The sequence below is a fragment of the Siniperca chuatsi genome, linkage group LG5 (genome assembly GCF_020085105.1).
Source record: "Siniperca chuatsi isolate FFG_IHB_CAS linkage group LG5, ASM2008510v1, whole genome shotgun sequence".
Taxonomy (NCBI): Eukaryota; Metazoa; Chordata; class Actinopteri; order Centrarchiformes; family Sinipercidae; genus Siniperca; species Siniperca chuatsi.
The window spans coordinates 25,832,048-25,847,144 of record NC_058046.1 but is presented as its reverse complement, the minus strand read 5'-3'; the positions used below and the strand labels follow the sequence as shown (position 1 = coordinate 25,847,144).

At 37.2% G+C, this 15,097-nt stretch overlaps 2 protein-coding genes across 3 annotated transcripts in view; both read left to right on the top strand.

Annotated features, from left to right (window-relative positions):
- Nucleotides 1-1,724: 1,724 nt before the first annotated feature.
- si:dkey-193c22.1 (uncharacterized protein LOC567837 homolog) lies at nt 1,725-6,695 on the top strand. 2 transcript variants are annotated; one of them, XM_044197755.1, is made up of 9 exons: nt 1,725-1,875; nt 3,063-3,090; nt 3,193-3,342; nt 3,465-3,585; nt 3,822-4,034; nt 4,267-4,350; nt 4,840-4,981; nt 5,259-5,421; nt 5,557-6,695. In XM_044197755.1, coding segments are annotated over exons 2-9 (1,110 nt in total). In that variant the 5' UTR covers nt 1,725-1,875; nt 3,063-3,088; the 3' UTR covers nt 5,792-6,695. The 2 variants fall into 2 exon arrangements, with proteins under 2 accessions (XP_044053690.1, XP_044053689.1); XM_044197754.1 differs by having other exon boundaries at nt 1,748-1,778.
- A 744-nt stretch (nt 6,696-7,439) lies between these two features.
- Nucleotides 7,440-15,097, top strand: part of cspg4ba (chondroitin sulfate proteoglycan 4ba) — a 29,377-nt gene continuing 21,719 nt past the window's right edge. Inside the window, exons 1-2 of the mRNA XM_044197753.1 lie at nt 7,440-7,752; nt 12,549-12,712. Of these exons, the coding sequence (XP_044053688.1) occupies nt 7,665-7,752; nt 12,549-12,712 (252 nt within the window). The 5' untranslated portion in view covers nt 7,440-7,664. The remainder of the gene's footprint in view (nt 7,753-12,548; nt 12,713-15,097) is intronic.

The following is a 15,097-nucleotide window of genomic DNA, read 5'->3' as shown; positions in this document are numbered from 1 at the left end:
TGCTGGGCATATGCTGGCACTGCAGCTTTCTGTAGGCTTATTGATACATTAATCTTCAGCAGTCCCAGTTAAAAGTTACTAACTCTGTTACTGATTATGATTACCCTTTTCTAATTGTAATCAATAAAGTAATACTCTAATGTCAATAAATTGGATTATTTAAGGATTACATACAGTTTAAAGGGTACTGATTTGTACATGATTTGCAGATTATTATTATGAATTACATTATTATTATTTTCCCCCTCTACATCATGAAAATTAACAAATATATTTTTTGGTCATGTTTGTGTCCCATGGATGTTTCAGTGTTTTAAACAAGACTGAGAAATCTGAACGTAATCTCCATTTTTCAAAAGTATATTTCATCTGATAACTTAACCTAAACACATTTCCAGTAAAGGTTGAAGGCACCCGTTGGCTTTTTGAAGCTTTTTACTGGAAGTAATTGTGAAATCTGTGAAAACAACATTGGATAAAACACATTCAGTGATAGTGATTACAAATTAGTTAGACCAAAGGTATTGTAAAATGAATTACTAGACTTCAGTAGCAAGAAAATTGGATTCATAGTCTAAGAGTGTGTGTTTTTACAGGTACTGTATGTATATATAACTTCTGATTTTATTGCCATGAGAATCATGATTTATTCATTAATTTGATTTATTCATTAAGCCTAAGAACTTTCCTCTGCCCGCCAACACTACGTGGAAAATTTCAAGATAAATTACTCTCAGTCATTGGGTAAAGCAAGAAGTTTGAGGGGGTCAATAGTCTAACTGACCACAATTGGGTGTGGAAACAACCAGGCTTCAGCGTGGTTGATAGAGTTAACGGACATTTTTAAGTTAAGCATGCCAAGGTATGGTTATTAGACTGGGGCATGTCAATACATTTGCAATTTTAATTAATCAATATCATATTAGACACATTAGTGGTCCTCAAAGCAGAAATAGGATCTGTTGGCCTTCAAGATCCTTCAGAATAATGTAATCTGTTATGAATTATTCAAATTAGACAGTTAAACAGTTACAGTGCTTTTGATTTTCACACACCTACAATAACTTACAGCTTGACATGTAATTCAGTATGAGCACTGATATGTGGATAAAACCATGTAGTTTGACAATAAAAAAACACATTTAAGTCCACTTACTCATTTAAATCTCTTTTAGTTTCACCAGGTTCACCCCGTCCACTGATGGATGGAGTTTGCTCAGTTGTCATAGAAATTGCTCAGGTGTCATTACGCGACCTACGCAGGGAACAACTGCGCTATATCCATGACAACTCAGCAAAGTCCATCTGCTGAGGAAGAATGTGAGACGCTGTTGAAAACTGCAGGAAAAAATAGTAAGTGGACCTCGAGTTAAGGTTTTTTTAGTCAAATTAAAAAAGAAGAAATATGAGCTTACCACCAATGAACCTGACAAACAGACAACCTGAATTTCTGCTATTTACACGAAAGGCTCTTTAGTATGTATTTCCGGGGTATCAGTGCAGAGATGTTGACTCAACAAGATAGAAATCCGTGTTTGCATGCCAATACAGAAACCATGCTATCTTCAAAGTTTATGTGGGCACCTCCGCGTGTAACCAAATTAATAAATAATCAGAGTGATATTTATCTGCGAATAATAAACTCTATGTTATGAGCTATACGGCCACGGGCTGAAGCTCTCTAGTTGTTGCTAATACGGAAGTTAACGACGCTTATCCTCTCGCTTAGCCGCATATATCTTTGTGTGATTGAGGCCGACTCCGGCTTTGGAGGACAGGTAGTGCGCTGAGGTTATCCATGGCATCAGTTCATCTTACACAACGAATTTAACAACAAACCAGTCAGCGTGAAGTCTTACATAATTTTATATTTTGGTATGTTTACGTTGGTGTTTTTCTGACCGCTCCGTTATTTTCCGAAGCAAATAATAAGCTAACTAAGCTACAAAACATCTAACGTTATTACAACTTCACTGCTAACTTAGCCTTAACTTAACAGTTCTTCTGTTTGTACGATGTGTTCAAATTGAGAGAGTGGTCTTGCCAATTTAGCTTAACACCGGAATTGTGAAAAGCAGGTGACCATAACATATTTTTGCATTGATACAGTTGTAGCCGCACTGTAGCCTATAGCTAGCTAACATCAATGTATGATGTAACGTAGCTAACTGTAGTAGCACTTATCGAAGGTTTATGTGATTTTTGTGCTATGTTTAAGCCGAGTTGATGTGGCGCTGATGAAGCTTTTAACAAGCAATTTGTTGGCTGTGTTATTGTTTAAAGGCCCACTAGAGGACGCCCTGGTTTGCATATACAGAAAACTGGGTACCACTTTCTAAGTCACCCTTTATAATGTAGTAACTAATTACTTTATTAATGATTTATAAACCATTTACTAATGATATAGATAAGTCATAAGCCATTAATTAGAACGACATTTGGGTTACCGGGTTGTGAAAAATCTCTCTGGCTGGTCATTAATAGTCAAGTCATTAATTAAGCAGTAACAAGTGTCTCTAATTAGTTTAGCCATACATCAAGCAGTTACAAATGTTAATAAGTCAGTAATAATAAGAGTCACAGGTGTCTCACTTTGTAATAAGCCAACAGCAAAATTTTGTAATTAATCTCTAATTTTATCTGTTAATACACTTTCTAACAATCCACCAAGTCTTTAATTGTAAATGTTAATAAGTTATTAATAAATGGAGTTTTGGTCCAGATGCTCTGCAGCAATTTTCTAAAGGTTCAGAGGTCAAACAGTCTATTAGAGCTTTTACCTGATGAACAAAAGAGCTAAAAAAGCTGGGGCGAGATGAACATAACCTGTCACCCCAAAATTTGTATTTATTAATAGTTTATAACTGATCTATAAAATATTTGTAAATTTAGAAAAGATGACTTATTAGAAAGTGGTAACGAAAACTGCAACCTCAGTATACACCTTGCTTGGGATACATTATCATTTACACTTTACCTGTTATGTGTGTGTGATAACAATATAACAAATGATAAGCTTTCCTGTCACTTACATTGTGTCCCTAACCTTCTGATCTTTGCAGGTAGGACAGACAGACTGAAGCACAACATGTAAGAGCCTCTCAAATGCAACATTTTGAAGAACACTGACTGACATTACTATGGAAAGAGTAATATCTTAATATATATGTTTATTTTTTTTTACTTTTGAAGGTTAATATTAAAATATCACATGTCACTGCCTGTGGCGGTGGGTGTCATGTTGGTGGGCTTCCCATACTCCATCTCTCTAGCTGCCCAGTGGATTTATGGCTGGCCCAACAAACCTGGATATAAAAAGTACATGGAAGCTTTAAAACCAAGGTAACTTGTAAAATACTGTAGAGCTGTTCTTTGTCCCACAAAATATAGCTTGGCTCCAGTTTTTCACTCATTAAGAAGAGTCAGTTATTAATCCCCTTTTTCATGTTTGGCCTCTCCATCAGGCGAATATACTGTTTGACCAGAGCTGTCCTGGAAACTCTCAAATATGTGCAATATGGGAGACTTTACTTTCAGTGGAAGTCATGGTACAAGAATGACGAAAACCGTAAGCATTATGAAAAGGTGTGTTAAGTATACGTTAAACAAAAAGCGGTTGTTTTATCAATGTGTCTATGTGTGTATGTGTCTTTGCATGGTAGGGACCAGACATGTCAGTAAATATCTCAAATAAAATAATCACACTGTTATGTTTGTCTCAGCATTCACCACTTGACTTGATGTGGTCCCTGGAAAATTTGCTATGTGACACCAAAAGTGGTGTCAAAGTTCACAGTTTTGTCTGTCTGGATACTTCTAAGGGAATCACATTCGGCCGCCGAGGCAACAAGCTGGACTTGTACCACCCTCCAAACGTGGGCAGGTTTGTTGATGTGCCTGCACCACTGGTGGTTTTCATCTACGGAGGTGCATGGGGCTCTGGAGACAGATCCATTTACTGTTTGCTGGCGAGACAGATGGCTGAAGAACTGAGTGCAACTGTCATTTGTCCTGATTACTGTACCCATCCAAAGGTAAGCGCTTTAGAACAACACACAGTAGTCTTATTGGCATTCCTATTACGGATGTATAGCACAAACTGTATGTAGATGAATGACTGGTATATGAACAGAACCTCTCATAACTCTGTGAAATATAATATATAATATAAGAATTATACTGCAGTAACCCAAACGGCAGATAAGAAATTTAATTCTATTGTCACTGTGGTATCTGGACTGACTGCTGGTTTAATCTGATTGCCAGGGGAACGTTTTAGGGATGGTCCAAGATATTGCTGACTGCTTGGTGTGGGCCCAAGAGAGTGGACAGAAGTTCAACTTTGACAAAGTAAGAAATATCTTGAAGTATTCTTTGGAACTTGAGGAAAACTGTCAGATAATAATGGCAAGATTGACCATTTATTTATAAACCCCAAAAGAAGGAAAACGTTTAAAGGTTTCATGAAATCATATAAAATCTGCAGTTATCTTAAAATTTCCTGAATCCATTCCAATTTACCAAAATTGTTTTTTAATGCAGAAAATTGTCCAAGCATGGATTACAATCTTAAAGCAATTTCATGGGACCTTTTGATGTCACAGTTTAAACTCATTCCATGAATACATTTTAAAACTTTTCTTTTTTCCAGTTTGAGTAGCACCGATCCTAACTGTCTAATCTGTTCCTTATTAATTAACAAATTCAAATACTGATGTTTTGTTGGAGAATACTGATACTTTTTATTTTTGCTTTAAGTGCTTTCATACATACATACCAAGTGTTCATGGTAGATAATATGTCATTACACATGTTGTCTTGTTTTTCTGTCTTTTGTAGGACAACATAGTATTAATTGGCCATTCAGCGGGTGCACATTTGTGTGCACTGACCACACTGTTTCTCATTGATTCAAGAGAGGAGCTTTTCATAGAGGCCTGCAAGCAGAGGGACATTACACTGGCAATAAGAGGAGTTATTGGTAAGGATTACTGTACATTGCATCACCAAGTTTCAGTCACAGTTGCAACCATGTTTTATGCTAAAGTAAACTCAACTTTGGTATATTTATGTGCGCCACAAAGATGATCATGAATCATTGTTCAAGTTTTTATTGCTATGAGTGCAGCGAAATTCTTCAAATACACTTTTTCACAATGAATAGGACTTTAAACATCTGCCTCCTTCGTATTTTCATGAAATTGATTGGCAGGATTTTGTGCCAATGAATTAGTTAATCTCTCGTATTTCCCGAACAGGTCTGAGTGGTGTGTACAACATTGTGGACCATTATGAGCATGAGCAGAAGCGAGCTGTCGAATATGTCTCCACCATGCACAAAGCCATGAATGGAGTGGAGAACTTCCCGTACTACTCACCAACACACATACTGAAGAAGTTCAGCCAGGACAAACTGAACAGGTGAGACCAAAAGACACAAAATAAAATAATATTGGATTTAACAGCATTGATTTTTATGAAACCTGTTGCATCTGCTATTTATTTTAAATACAACATTTTTCACCCACAATCTTCTCTTGTTTTAATTTCTGCCAGAGTGCCTCCATTCGCTTTGCTTCACGGGACCAGTGACATTATCGTTCCTTTCGAATCTTCCACAAAGCTCTCGGAGCTCCTCACCTCGCTGTCCGTAAAGGTGTCGCTCTACCTGCTGCCCAGAGTTGACCACACTGAGATCGTCACCGACCTCATGGCGTCAAACAGGCGCTACTACCATCCCATCTACAGCTGCATCAAACAGGAGTACAGAAAACTTTTGGGAACCTGCTGACGTTCCATCAGATCAGAAAAACATCCATTCATCACTAGTCTCGCATAGCCAGACCTATCTCCACACTTGGTTTTTGTGCTGTGCCAGCGCTGGAGAAAGGTCTGGCTGAACATATTATCATTCTGGTATAAGGGCAAAAAACCACTCTGGCTTGTTTGTATTTATTTAAACAAATCACAATTGTCTTGGGTGGTGTAAAGCTCAGGATGCAGCAACGGTGCCCTCGCAAAACGGTAACACGCAGATAGCGGAAGGGGAGGAGAATTCTGACTGAAATACTCAGCCAATGGCAGGCTTATACCCACAGCCTACTTCCTGTGAGTCAGACTAATTCATCACTAAAATTTACTGATTGTGCCATACACTTACTTTGTTTACAGTATCTGCTCTAATACCTCAAAATGAATCATATTTAGCCTTGATTAGATTCTTTAAGTTGTGATTCTACAATAATAATTTATATCTTTTCTGCAATTCAGTTCTGCAATTGTAAATGAGTAAATCCAGGAGTTGCATCTGATTGATTTTTAATCTATATTCTGAAAAAAAAACTTTCTTAGTGGACTGCAATCTGGATAACATCGTTCTAATAATGTCTTGTAGAAATGTTATCTGGATTTCACTAAAGTGAAATAAGTAAACATGAAGTGAAATCAGTCGTGAAGCAACAACAGTATTATGGAAAAAGTAAAGCACACTAATACATAGTGTTGAGACTGGAGTCCAGTTAGCTAATCTGTTCCTCTGTTTCTCTGCCAACTATGTTATACTGACATCGCAGCATTTTGATTCATTAACTTGCATGTTTTTATCAAATGAAACTTTTTCTTGATTTATTGTAATATCATTTGTTTAATAACTATTTATTGATCCCAGACACATTAAACCCACCTGAAGGAACTGATAGATGTTTTTTGCCTTTTGTCTTTACACACACATATTATACCTGTATTTTTTGCCAAGGAGCAGCTATTACAGCAGGTACCAATATAAACAATTTACAAAAACCATGTATATTGTAAATTTTATGCTTAATATGTGAAAGTACAGTGTTTGTTTTTACCACATGCTTGTACCTAAGTTTTGTAAATAAAATAATAGAAAAATAAATATACATAGTTACAATGTATAAAAATCTATTGATGCAGGCAATATAAGAGAAAATGAACATGCTGCAGGGACTGGGCAAAGATTGGAAATTACAATATTCATCATTTTCCTTTAGATATTAGCTTATTATATGTGTGTGTGTGTGTGTGTGTGTGTGTGTGTGTGTGTGTAATAAGCTGATTCTGGTTCTGATTCGGATATGTGTTTGTTAGTGGTGTCCACATTATACTTAGCTAAAAGTGTAATTTGCCTCTATTATAAGTGCCACACCATCTTTTAGGGACTATAAAAAGTGCAGGTTTTATATTTAATTTTATTAAAAAAGTTTTTTTGATGTTTCTTTATACAAAAATAAATACATTTCAGATGTATTGTAAAACCCTTTTACAGCTGTGAATACCTTATATATAATAATAACTTAAGAACTCTTGAAATGTCTTTTTTCCACATGGTGTTTGGCCCTCCCCCCTTCTTCTTCTGGCTTTTATTTTGAAATCTGAGATTAACATACTTTTTTTTCTTTGAGAAGAACACACACACACACGCGCGCGCACACACGAGGCGGAGTTTAGCGACGGTCCACATCGGTGCCTCAGTTCAGTTCAGGGTCTGCTGCATTGCTTCCCTCACGCTCATTCTCACCATTTGAGGGATTTGCTCAACTGTTGTGTTTGACGTTACTGAAGCGTGAAGAAGTGAAAACAGGCCTGTTAATATGTAACTACAGTTCGCTAACATTAGTGTTTCCACCGGGAGAAGAAAGATGGACTCTGCTGTGAAAAACACCCAGAAGAAGTTGTGGCTCCGCGGTCTGCTTTGGTGGTCGCTCCTGCTCGAGCTGGCGTCGGGAGGTAACAATGCAACTTTTCGACTTTTTTTCAATTAAAACAATCGAGAGATAAACTTACATGATGGTGCTTTCAATGACAATGTGTTAATAATGTAACCATATCCGTATATTGGTTAACTTTGACGAGTTACTTAAAGTGTTTGTAGTTTTACTGAGAAAATAGTTTCACCCTGAAGGCTACTTGAAATTGCCAGGTTATAGCTACCATTTCAATGGTCATAATAAATGAAATAACAACCTCAAACACGATCATTTACTTTTCTTTTTTTTTTTTTGCTAGCTGTGATGTCCTCCATATGTAGGCTGCAGCACTATTTCTGTAACATCATGAGTGTGTCTCCAAAAGCAGGCTTAGACTATCACTTTACAGAGGATTGTTATGTGTTTTCTGTACGTGCTGTTGAGTGGCTGTAGTGGTTCACAGGTGTTCAGATGTAAACCTCAGTGTAACACCTAACAGAATTGAATAAATTGTGAATGAGGACTGGCTGGTGGGTGTTTGGCTGCAATGTTTTCAATTAATTCCAGCAACAACAGAATTTTTAGCTTTTAAACAACATGATTCTGCATGATCAAATTAATGAGGCTAATAACATCCGTATTTATCTTATAAACATTTACTTGCACTAGATTTTGGATAATCTGTGCATGCATGGTGCACACACAGGATATGCAGTGTGCACCCACAGCGCTCTCACCTTATCAGAGGCAACAGCATAAATGGGACTGTGATGCTCACTGCACTGGAAGAACTATCTGACTGTGACAATAGCACACTCAAAGAAATCATAGAAATGAACGCTGTGCGAGAGATTTAAGGGGGGGAATATGTTTTTTAGTGAGCTACAGCTTCAGATTATTTACATCCATGTGTGCATTCATTAGCCTCTCTGGTTCAGCGTTCATCCAGACTTTGCCCCTGGGGATTATCAGGAATTATTTCACCATGACTCACACTCACTATATCCTTCATTGTAAATAATTATAGTATAGCCATTTGTTTTACTTCAGTGCATTTCAGAATGTGTGCATCCTCTGTATTCCCGTAGGATTATGAAACAAGCCTTTGCTAAAACATCCACGTCCCGGGCTTTGACAGTGAATCAGCAACAGAGTGGCAAGATCGTCAACAAAAACCCAAAGAGGCACTTCAGTCAAGTTGCATCTCTGATTTGTTGTATAAACTGAGCACACAGGCAGTGACAAGCACTGGTCTTACCCCTCAAATTAACTGTAAGCGGGTGTTCACTAAAAGGTCACTAGCTTTGTTGTGAAATCTCACAGAAAAAATGACCCTGACGCACAGAAACTGCCCCTGCAGACTTGTAGATTACAGAACAACCTCCCAAACACCTCCTGTTTCTGCTTCTTAAGGCACACAGTCAGGTGTACACGGGTATGTTTATGTGTGGGTATTGTTTTCTGGCAGTCTACTGTGCTCTTTCATTTACATACCCTCCAAAATATCCACGTTTCAGCACGTGAGTATGTAAAAAAAAAAAAAAAAAAAGCTGAACAATTGTCTTCCAAACACTTACTCCAAACCTTATTGGCATCTTTTTACAGCGTTCCAAGACTCCAGTTCCCTCTAGAGAAGTGAACTGTGGGGAAGACCCTTTTGTTTTAACCAAACATGACGTTCAATTATATGACGTCATCATGACAACGGCAAAATAAAATTGAGCATGCATGCCCATCCTTGTGAATTTAAGGGAAAAATGTCATTGCATTCCTCTTGGCCAGTTTGTGGAAAAGCTTCCTGCCTGTTATGTGCACAGAGCCAGTCAGATGAATGAACATGACGTATAAATGAGAAAGGACAATAAATTCAGTCAGTCTGACTGAGGGTCAGAGTAAGGATGAGAGCTGGATGCTGTGTGTCTGTGAGCCCAATCAATTAGTTTTTTTCCAGCTGTTTTTAACAGTTGTTAAAGGCACATTATACCTGCCTGGTCAGTTAATGACAGTTAATTTAATTTAAACAAACAATAGGAATAACTGCAATTCAGTAGTACTTCAATAGCAATATAGAATTGATATATATGTATATATATATATATATATATATATATATATATATATATATATATATATATATATATATATATATATATATATATATATATATATATGTCTGAGGTCTGGATATATAGATATATATTCAAAACTTTCAAACTTGTGTCTGCCCCGTACTTGATTATTCAGCCGGCGTTCAGGGCCTTTGAAATATTTTTATGTGTGAATTAGAGCAAAACAGTGTTATTAGATATTTTTCGGGTGTGCACAAATATGCACCAAAGCTGGCTATAATGGGGAATATGAGATGGGAACAACCATGTGAGGTTCACTGGAAAACATGTGTAGCTACTTGATATGGAAAAAAACTGGCTGACTAGAAATATATTTATTTGGGATAAACAAATTAACAAATCTTCCAAAGCACTTTGTTTTACAGTTATTGGTTTGGTAAGGTATTTATTATTCATAATAAGATTAGAGGATTGAGGATTAGAGGACTGCGAGGATTAGTCGATTCATGGATTAGTCGATTGAAAGAAAATTTATAATTTTGATCAGTTAATCATTTTAAGTCATTTCTCAAGCAAAATATTCCCTGGTTCCAGCTTCTCAAGTGTGAGAATCTGCTCTCTTTCTTTGTTTTATGTGATAGTAAACTGAATATCTGTGGGTTTTGGTCTGTTGGACATTTCAAGATGTCATGTTGGGAATTTAGGAAATTGTGATTGTGAGAAATTGCTAATTTTTGCTTTTTTTATGGGATTTTATAGACCAGATGATTAATCATCAAATTGAGTATTTGTTGGTTGCAGCCCTACAAAAGATCTACATTTGTTTGTTAAGAGAAACCGTGTTTGCTGAGAGTAAAGATTAGTGGGCTACTAACATATGAACCAAACCTAAACTGTATACATTTAGGATAACAAAATATGACATTTGTATCTAAAATGATGTTGTATATAATTTATCTAAGAAGCAAAGATCTTTATATGCCTAGTTGAGATGTTGAAACTAGACGGTATTTTAAGTCTAGAAGAAGAAAAACAGATTTGTTCAGAGTGCCATCTCATTGATGGAGAATTAGTTTCAATTAGTTTTCTATTGTCCTTTTTTACTGGGATCCATGGAAAACTTTATTTAGTGAGTTAAAAACAGAAATTGATGTTTTTAAAATATGGATGACGCACAAAGACTTGTGGCTGAGAGTTGGCTGTTTACATACGAAACATTTAAATTAGCCAATTAATTGGAGAAAGCCTGGGAGATGAGGAAAAAAAACTTTAGGCTTTCTTTTCTTTCTTCTGCTATTTGATATACATACATAGTGTATATTATTTGAAAGTATAAATACATATAATGTTGTAAGTGATTTTTCTTTTGGTTTTGTATATGTGTTACCAGAAAATGCATGATATTTTTTGATACACTAAGGTTGATTTCTATTGTTTTTGTCTCTCTGAGGTCAGTTCCTGTTGATTGATGACTGTATATTGATATGGCTGAAGGGCTAATTTACATGCTTTACTGGTTTAATTGTGTTGATTTAAACTGCACACTCCATACAGATTGGATTTGGTCAAGCAAACTACCCCATTAGTGCATTAACCCTTTTAGTAGTAAAAGCAATACATTAACTCACTTTAACTTTATCTTGCTTCCCCAGTGAGTCACTCTGGCCCATTAGCAGTAGTCCGTTCTTGCCCTGGGTGATGAACTACAAATAAATCAAACGTGGAAAGGACATGTTTCTTCAGAGGCGAGGATGTTTGTTAACCTTTGAATATGCGTCAGACTCTGGAGCTCAATAAAAAATGGACTGGTGGTGCCCGGGCATGGAGGCTTAGATGAGAAAGCTTCAGAGCGCGTTAGCCCAGATTACAGGGTGATGTGAGATGGCTGGGAGGTGAGGTAGAAGAAACAGCTGGGTCCGTCCTCCACGCTGTTCCTGGAACATGGGGCCACAGACAATGTGAGGACGTCAGAGTCTTTCATGTTCAGGTTGAAGGTTCCTGTCAGGGCAGGGCAGGCCCTAACATGTCTGACTCCCTCCAAGCCACCTCCACATCCACAACTTCAGTTTGTATACAGCTGTTGTGGCATTAAAGTCAAATACCTTTAAAATTCTGTTATGTCATTCCTACGGTTTTGGACAGTCCATGAACAACTTTCTCCTAAAGCTACAAACGAGAAGAGACATAAACCTGCAATTCTGTCGCGATGCACAGGCTGGAGTTTTGTTTCTTCCTAAAGGTGGTTATTATTCTATAGCTTTGAATGCATCATAATTGTGCTCTTGTCGTACTTGAATGCATGTAAATCATTATGGTTGAGCACATAAAGGACAAACACAACTGGCCCACCAGGAAGGCTAAACTCATCTTACAAGCATTCTTTTAAATCAGGTGAGGTATAATTTGTGCACAGTGTGTGTTAAAAAGCTCTTTGTGTGTGTGTGTGCCTCCCACATTTGCAGACTCTGCTCCACTTGTAAAGAACAACCAGGATCATAATTAGCCTGGCTTTTATATCTAAATGTCACATGGCAATATTAAGACCACAATGCTTGACTTGACTTGCTCTGTGTTTGCTGTATTCACTGCTACTGTACTTTCTGTTCCAGTTCTCCTTCATAGTCAGCTCAGTTTGAATGAGTGTTAAGCATTGATTTAACAGCCTGACAGTGACAGTGAATACCACATTTCAACGCATCAGTTCTCCCTCTTGTTCTCTGTTTTCTTTTACTGAAAATCTATCTCTCTCTAATGTCTCTTTCTCCAGCTTCCTTCTATGGCGATGGCTTTGTACAGCTCAAGGCAACAGAGTCGTCCAACCATAACACACTCCGCGTTCGCTTCCGAACCTCCAGCACCAATGGCCTGCTGTTTCTCGCCGCTGGCCAGACTGACTACTTCCTACTAGAGCTCAGTGCTGGTCGCCTGCAGGTGGGTACATCTGTGGCCCCAGCACATAAAGCATATGTGTTCAAGCATACATGAGCACACACATGCATATATGTACAGGCATACAATACACGCAGATCTTTGTGCTTGACCACATGCACGCGTATAAAAAGAAATGACACACACGCAGAAACCACCTTAAGCTATTGCTCCATCTCAGTTGACGGTGTCAGCACAACACAGTAACACAAGCAGACACATCTACGTGGTGTGAGCTGAGTGTTAACTCCATACCAGTCACTTCTTGTCAAAGTGGAAAGTTGGGGATTATGAAAGCTGCAGATCTGTGTCTTTATTGTATTTGAATAATTGAGTGATTATTGCGTGATTATACCGTGTATGTTAGCCAGATGATTCACGACACACAGTGCAACACACATCTGCCTCCTACTGCCTCATACTGCCTGTGTCCATCAATTTCAATATTTTCTTTAATTATCAAAAAGTATGAAATTAATCACTGTCTGCTTGTATGCATTTTCCTTCAGGTGCTGTAATCGCTCTATAATATAATGTAATATTTATTTGATATTGATTGTTATTACAAATTAATAAATAAATGAATTAATCCATGAAATGTCAAAAAAATGTGAAAAGATGTTCATCACACTTTCTCAGAGCCCAAAGTGACGTCTTCAAATGTCTGGTTTTGTCCAACCAACAGTCCAAAACACACTATATTCAACTTAGAATTATATAAAACAGAGCAAAGCAGCAAATCCTGAGAAGCTGGAACCAACAAACATTTGGCATTTTTTGCTCAAAAAATGAAAAAAATGTTTATATTCTGTTGAACAACTAATCAATTAATCGACTAATCATTTCAGCTCTAATTTAACATATCGTGCTCTTTATATAATGTTATATACTATAATATAAAGAGGCTATTCTTTACTTTGTGCAGTCCTTCGGTTATTAACACTGTCACTTGCTGTAATACTGTCCTGCTTTGCAACTATAAATGTGTCTGTTCAGTGAGTGTAGTGCCTTTTACTCAGTTGAATCACAAGAGGTACCCCTCAAAATCAGCCTTCAAATCTTAGTCAGTTGAAAAGCAAAACATAATTAATTTCAAAAAGCTCAAATTTAAATACATTTTCTAGTTTTTTAAAAAGATACTATGAATTGAAATCTGTACCAATCAATTGACTGGTAATATTTTGGAGTATCCCACAGAGAGTGTATATCCCTATTTCTCAAGGCACTGAATTCCATTGTAGAATAAGTTTAAATTACAAGGTCTGAAAAATTTCAGAAGCTTTAATGTTAAATTCAAGTGAGCAGCTGAGTGTGTGTCAGCAGTAAAAAAGACTAATATTGCCACAATATTCATCTGGCTCTAAATTTAATAGTCACATGCAATACACACATCTGGAGGTTTTCTTCTGATTTTAATATCAAAATATGCTTACCTTGGGCACTAGGAAAATGTAGAATGGATTTGTGTCCCAAGCCGGGTACGCTATTTTTAGCCCACAACACAAGCCTTGCTGGGAGGATTTAAGGGTGAAATACATCTGTCCCTTCAAGACTGCTTCTAAAGCATCCTGTAAGCACCTCTGCCAGGCTAAATCAGCATGCAGAATGGACAGATGTACTGTAGGAAGCCTTTTTAATATGCACATTCATAAGAAACACAGCAAGTCCTGAGATATGCATTATAGCTTTTGCGCATCAGACTCGAGAAATCCTTGTGACTATGCTTCTATTCGTGTTAGAGTTGTGCTACCGGGAATGAATCACACTGACGACTGTGTTGCATTGTCGTACTTCAGTGAGCACGAGGAGTGAATTGCTCGTCCTTGTTCCTTAAACTGGCACAGGTCATCAAATAATTTTTTTGTTCACTCTCGCACAAGTTATCCTCGGGCTTGGGGTCTCATTCCATGTGAGTCAGTCATGAGCGTTGCTCCCTGGAAACCCGTGCATGAATAGCAGGGACTCAGCAGCAAGCCTTGACAAGCACGTCATCTAAATGCAGCATTAGTTTGAGATGGTGACATGATGCTCTGAGGACATAGCTGAAGGCAAAGAGATAATAGTTCTCTTCCTGCTTTAAATCACAGACAAAACTCGTTATAGCACGTGACATCATGGAATATAAGTAGTCTAAATCCTGTGTTTCCCTTTCCATCATTTAGTCTAGTGTCATAGGTTATATAAACAATTATTTAATGTGATACACTGAAAATATCTTAAAATCTACATATTATTTTTGCATTTGTAATGCTATATAAATATTTTTTATGTTATTAAAAAATATTTTTAACAATATTGTCTTCATGATCATACTAAACAGTTGCAACCTGTATATGCATGTTTAAACAAGAGTCTACAGAGTAGAGGCACTGTAAGACTGTGCTAGGA

Excerpts from the sequence above, each read along its gene's own strand:
- si:dkey-193c22.1 (XM_044197755.1), top strand. Across the intron at positions 4,982-5,258 it reads GGCAATAAGAGGAGTTATTG|GTCTGAGTGGTGTGTACAAC; the intron begins GTAAGGATTACT and ends TTTCCCGAACAG. Across the intron at positions 5,422-5,556 it reads AGCCAGGACAAACTGAACAG|AGTGCCTCCATTCGCTTTGC; the intron begins GTGAGACCAAAA and ends AATTTCTGCCAG.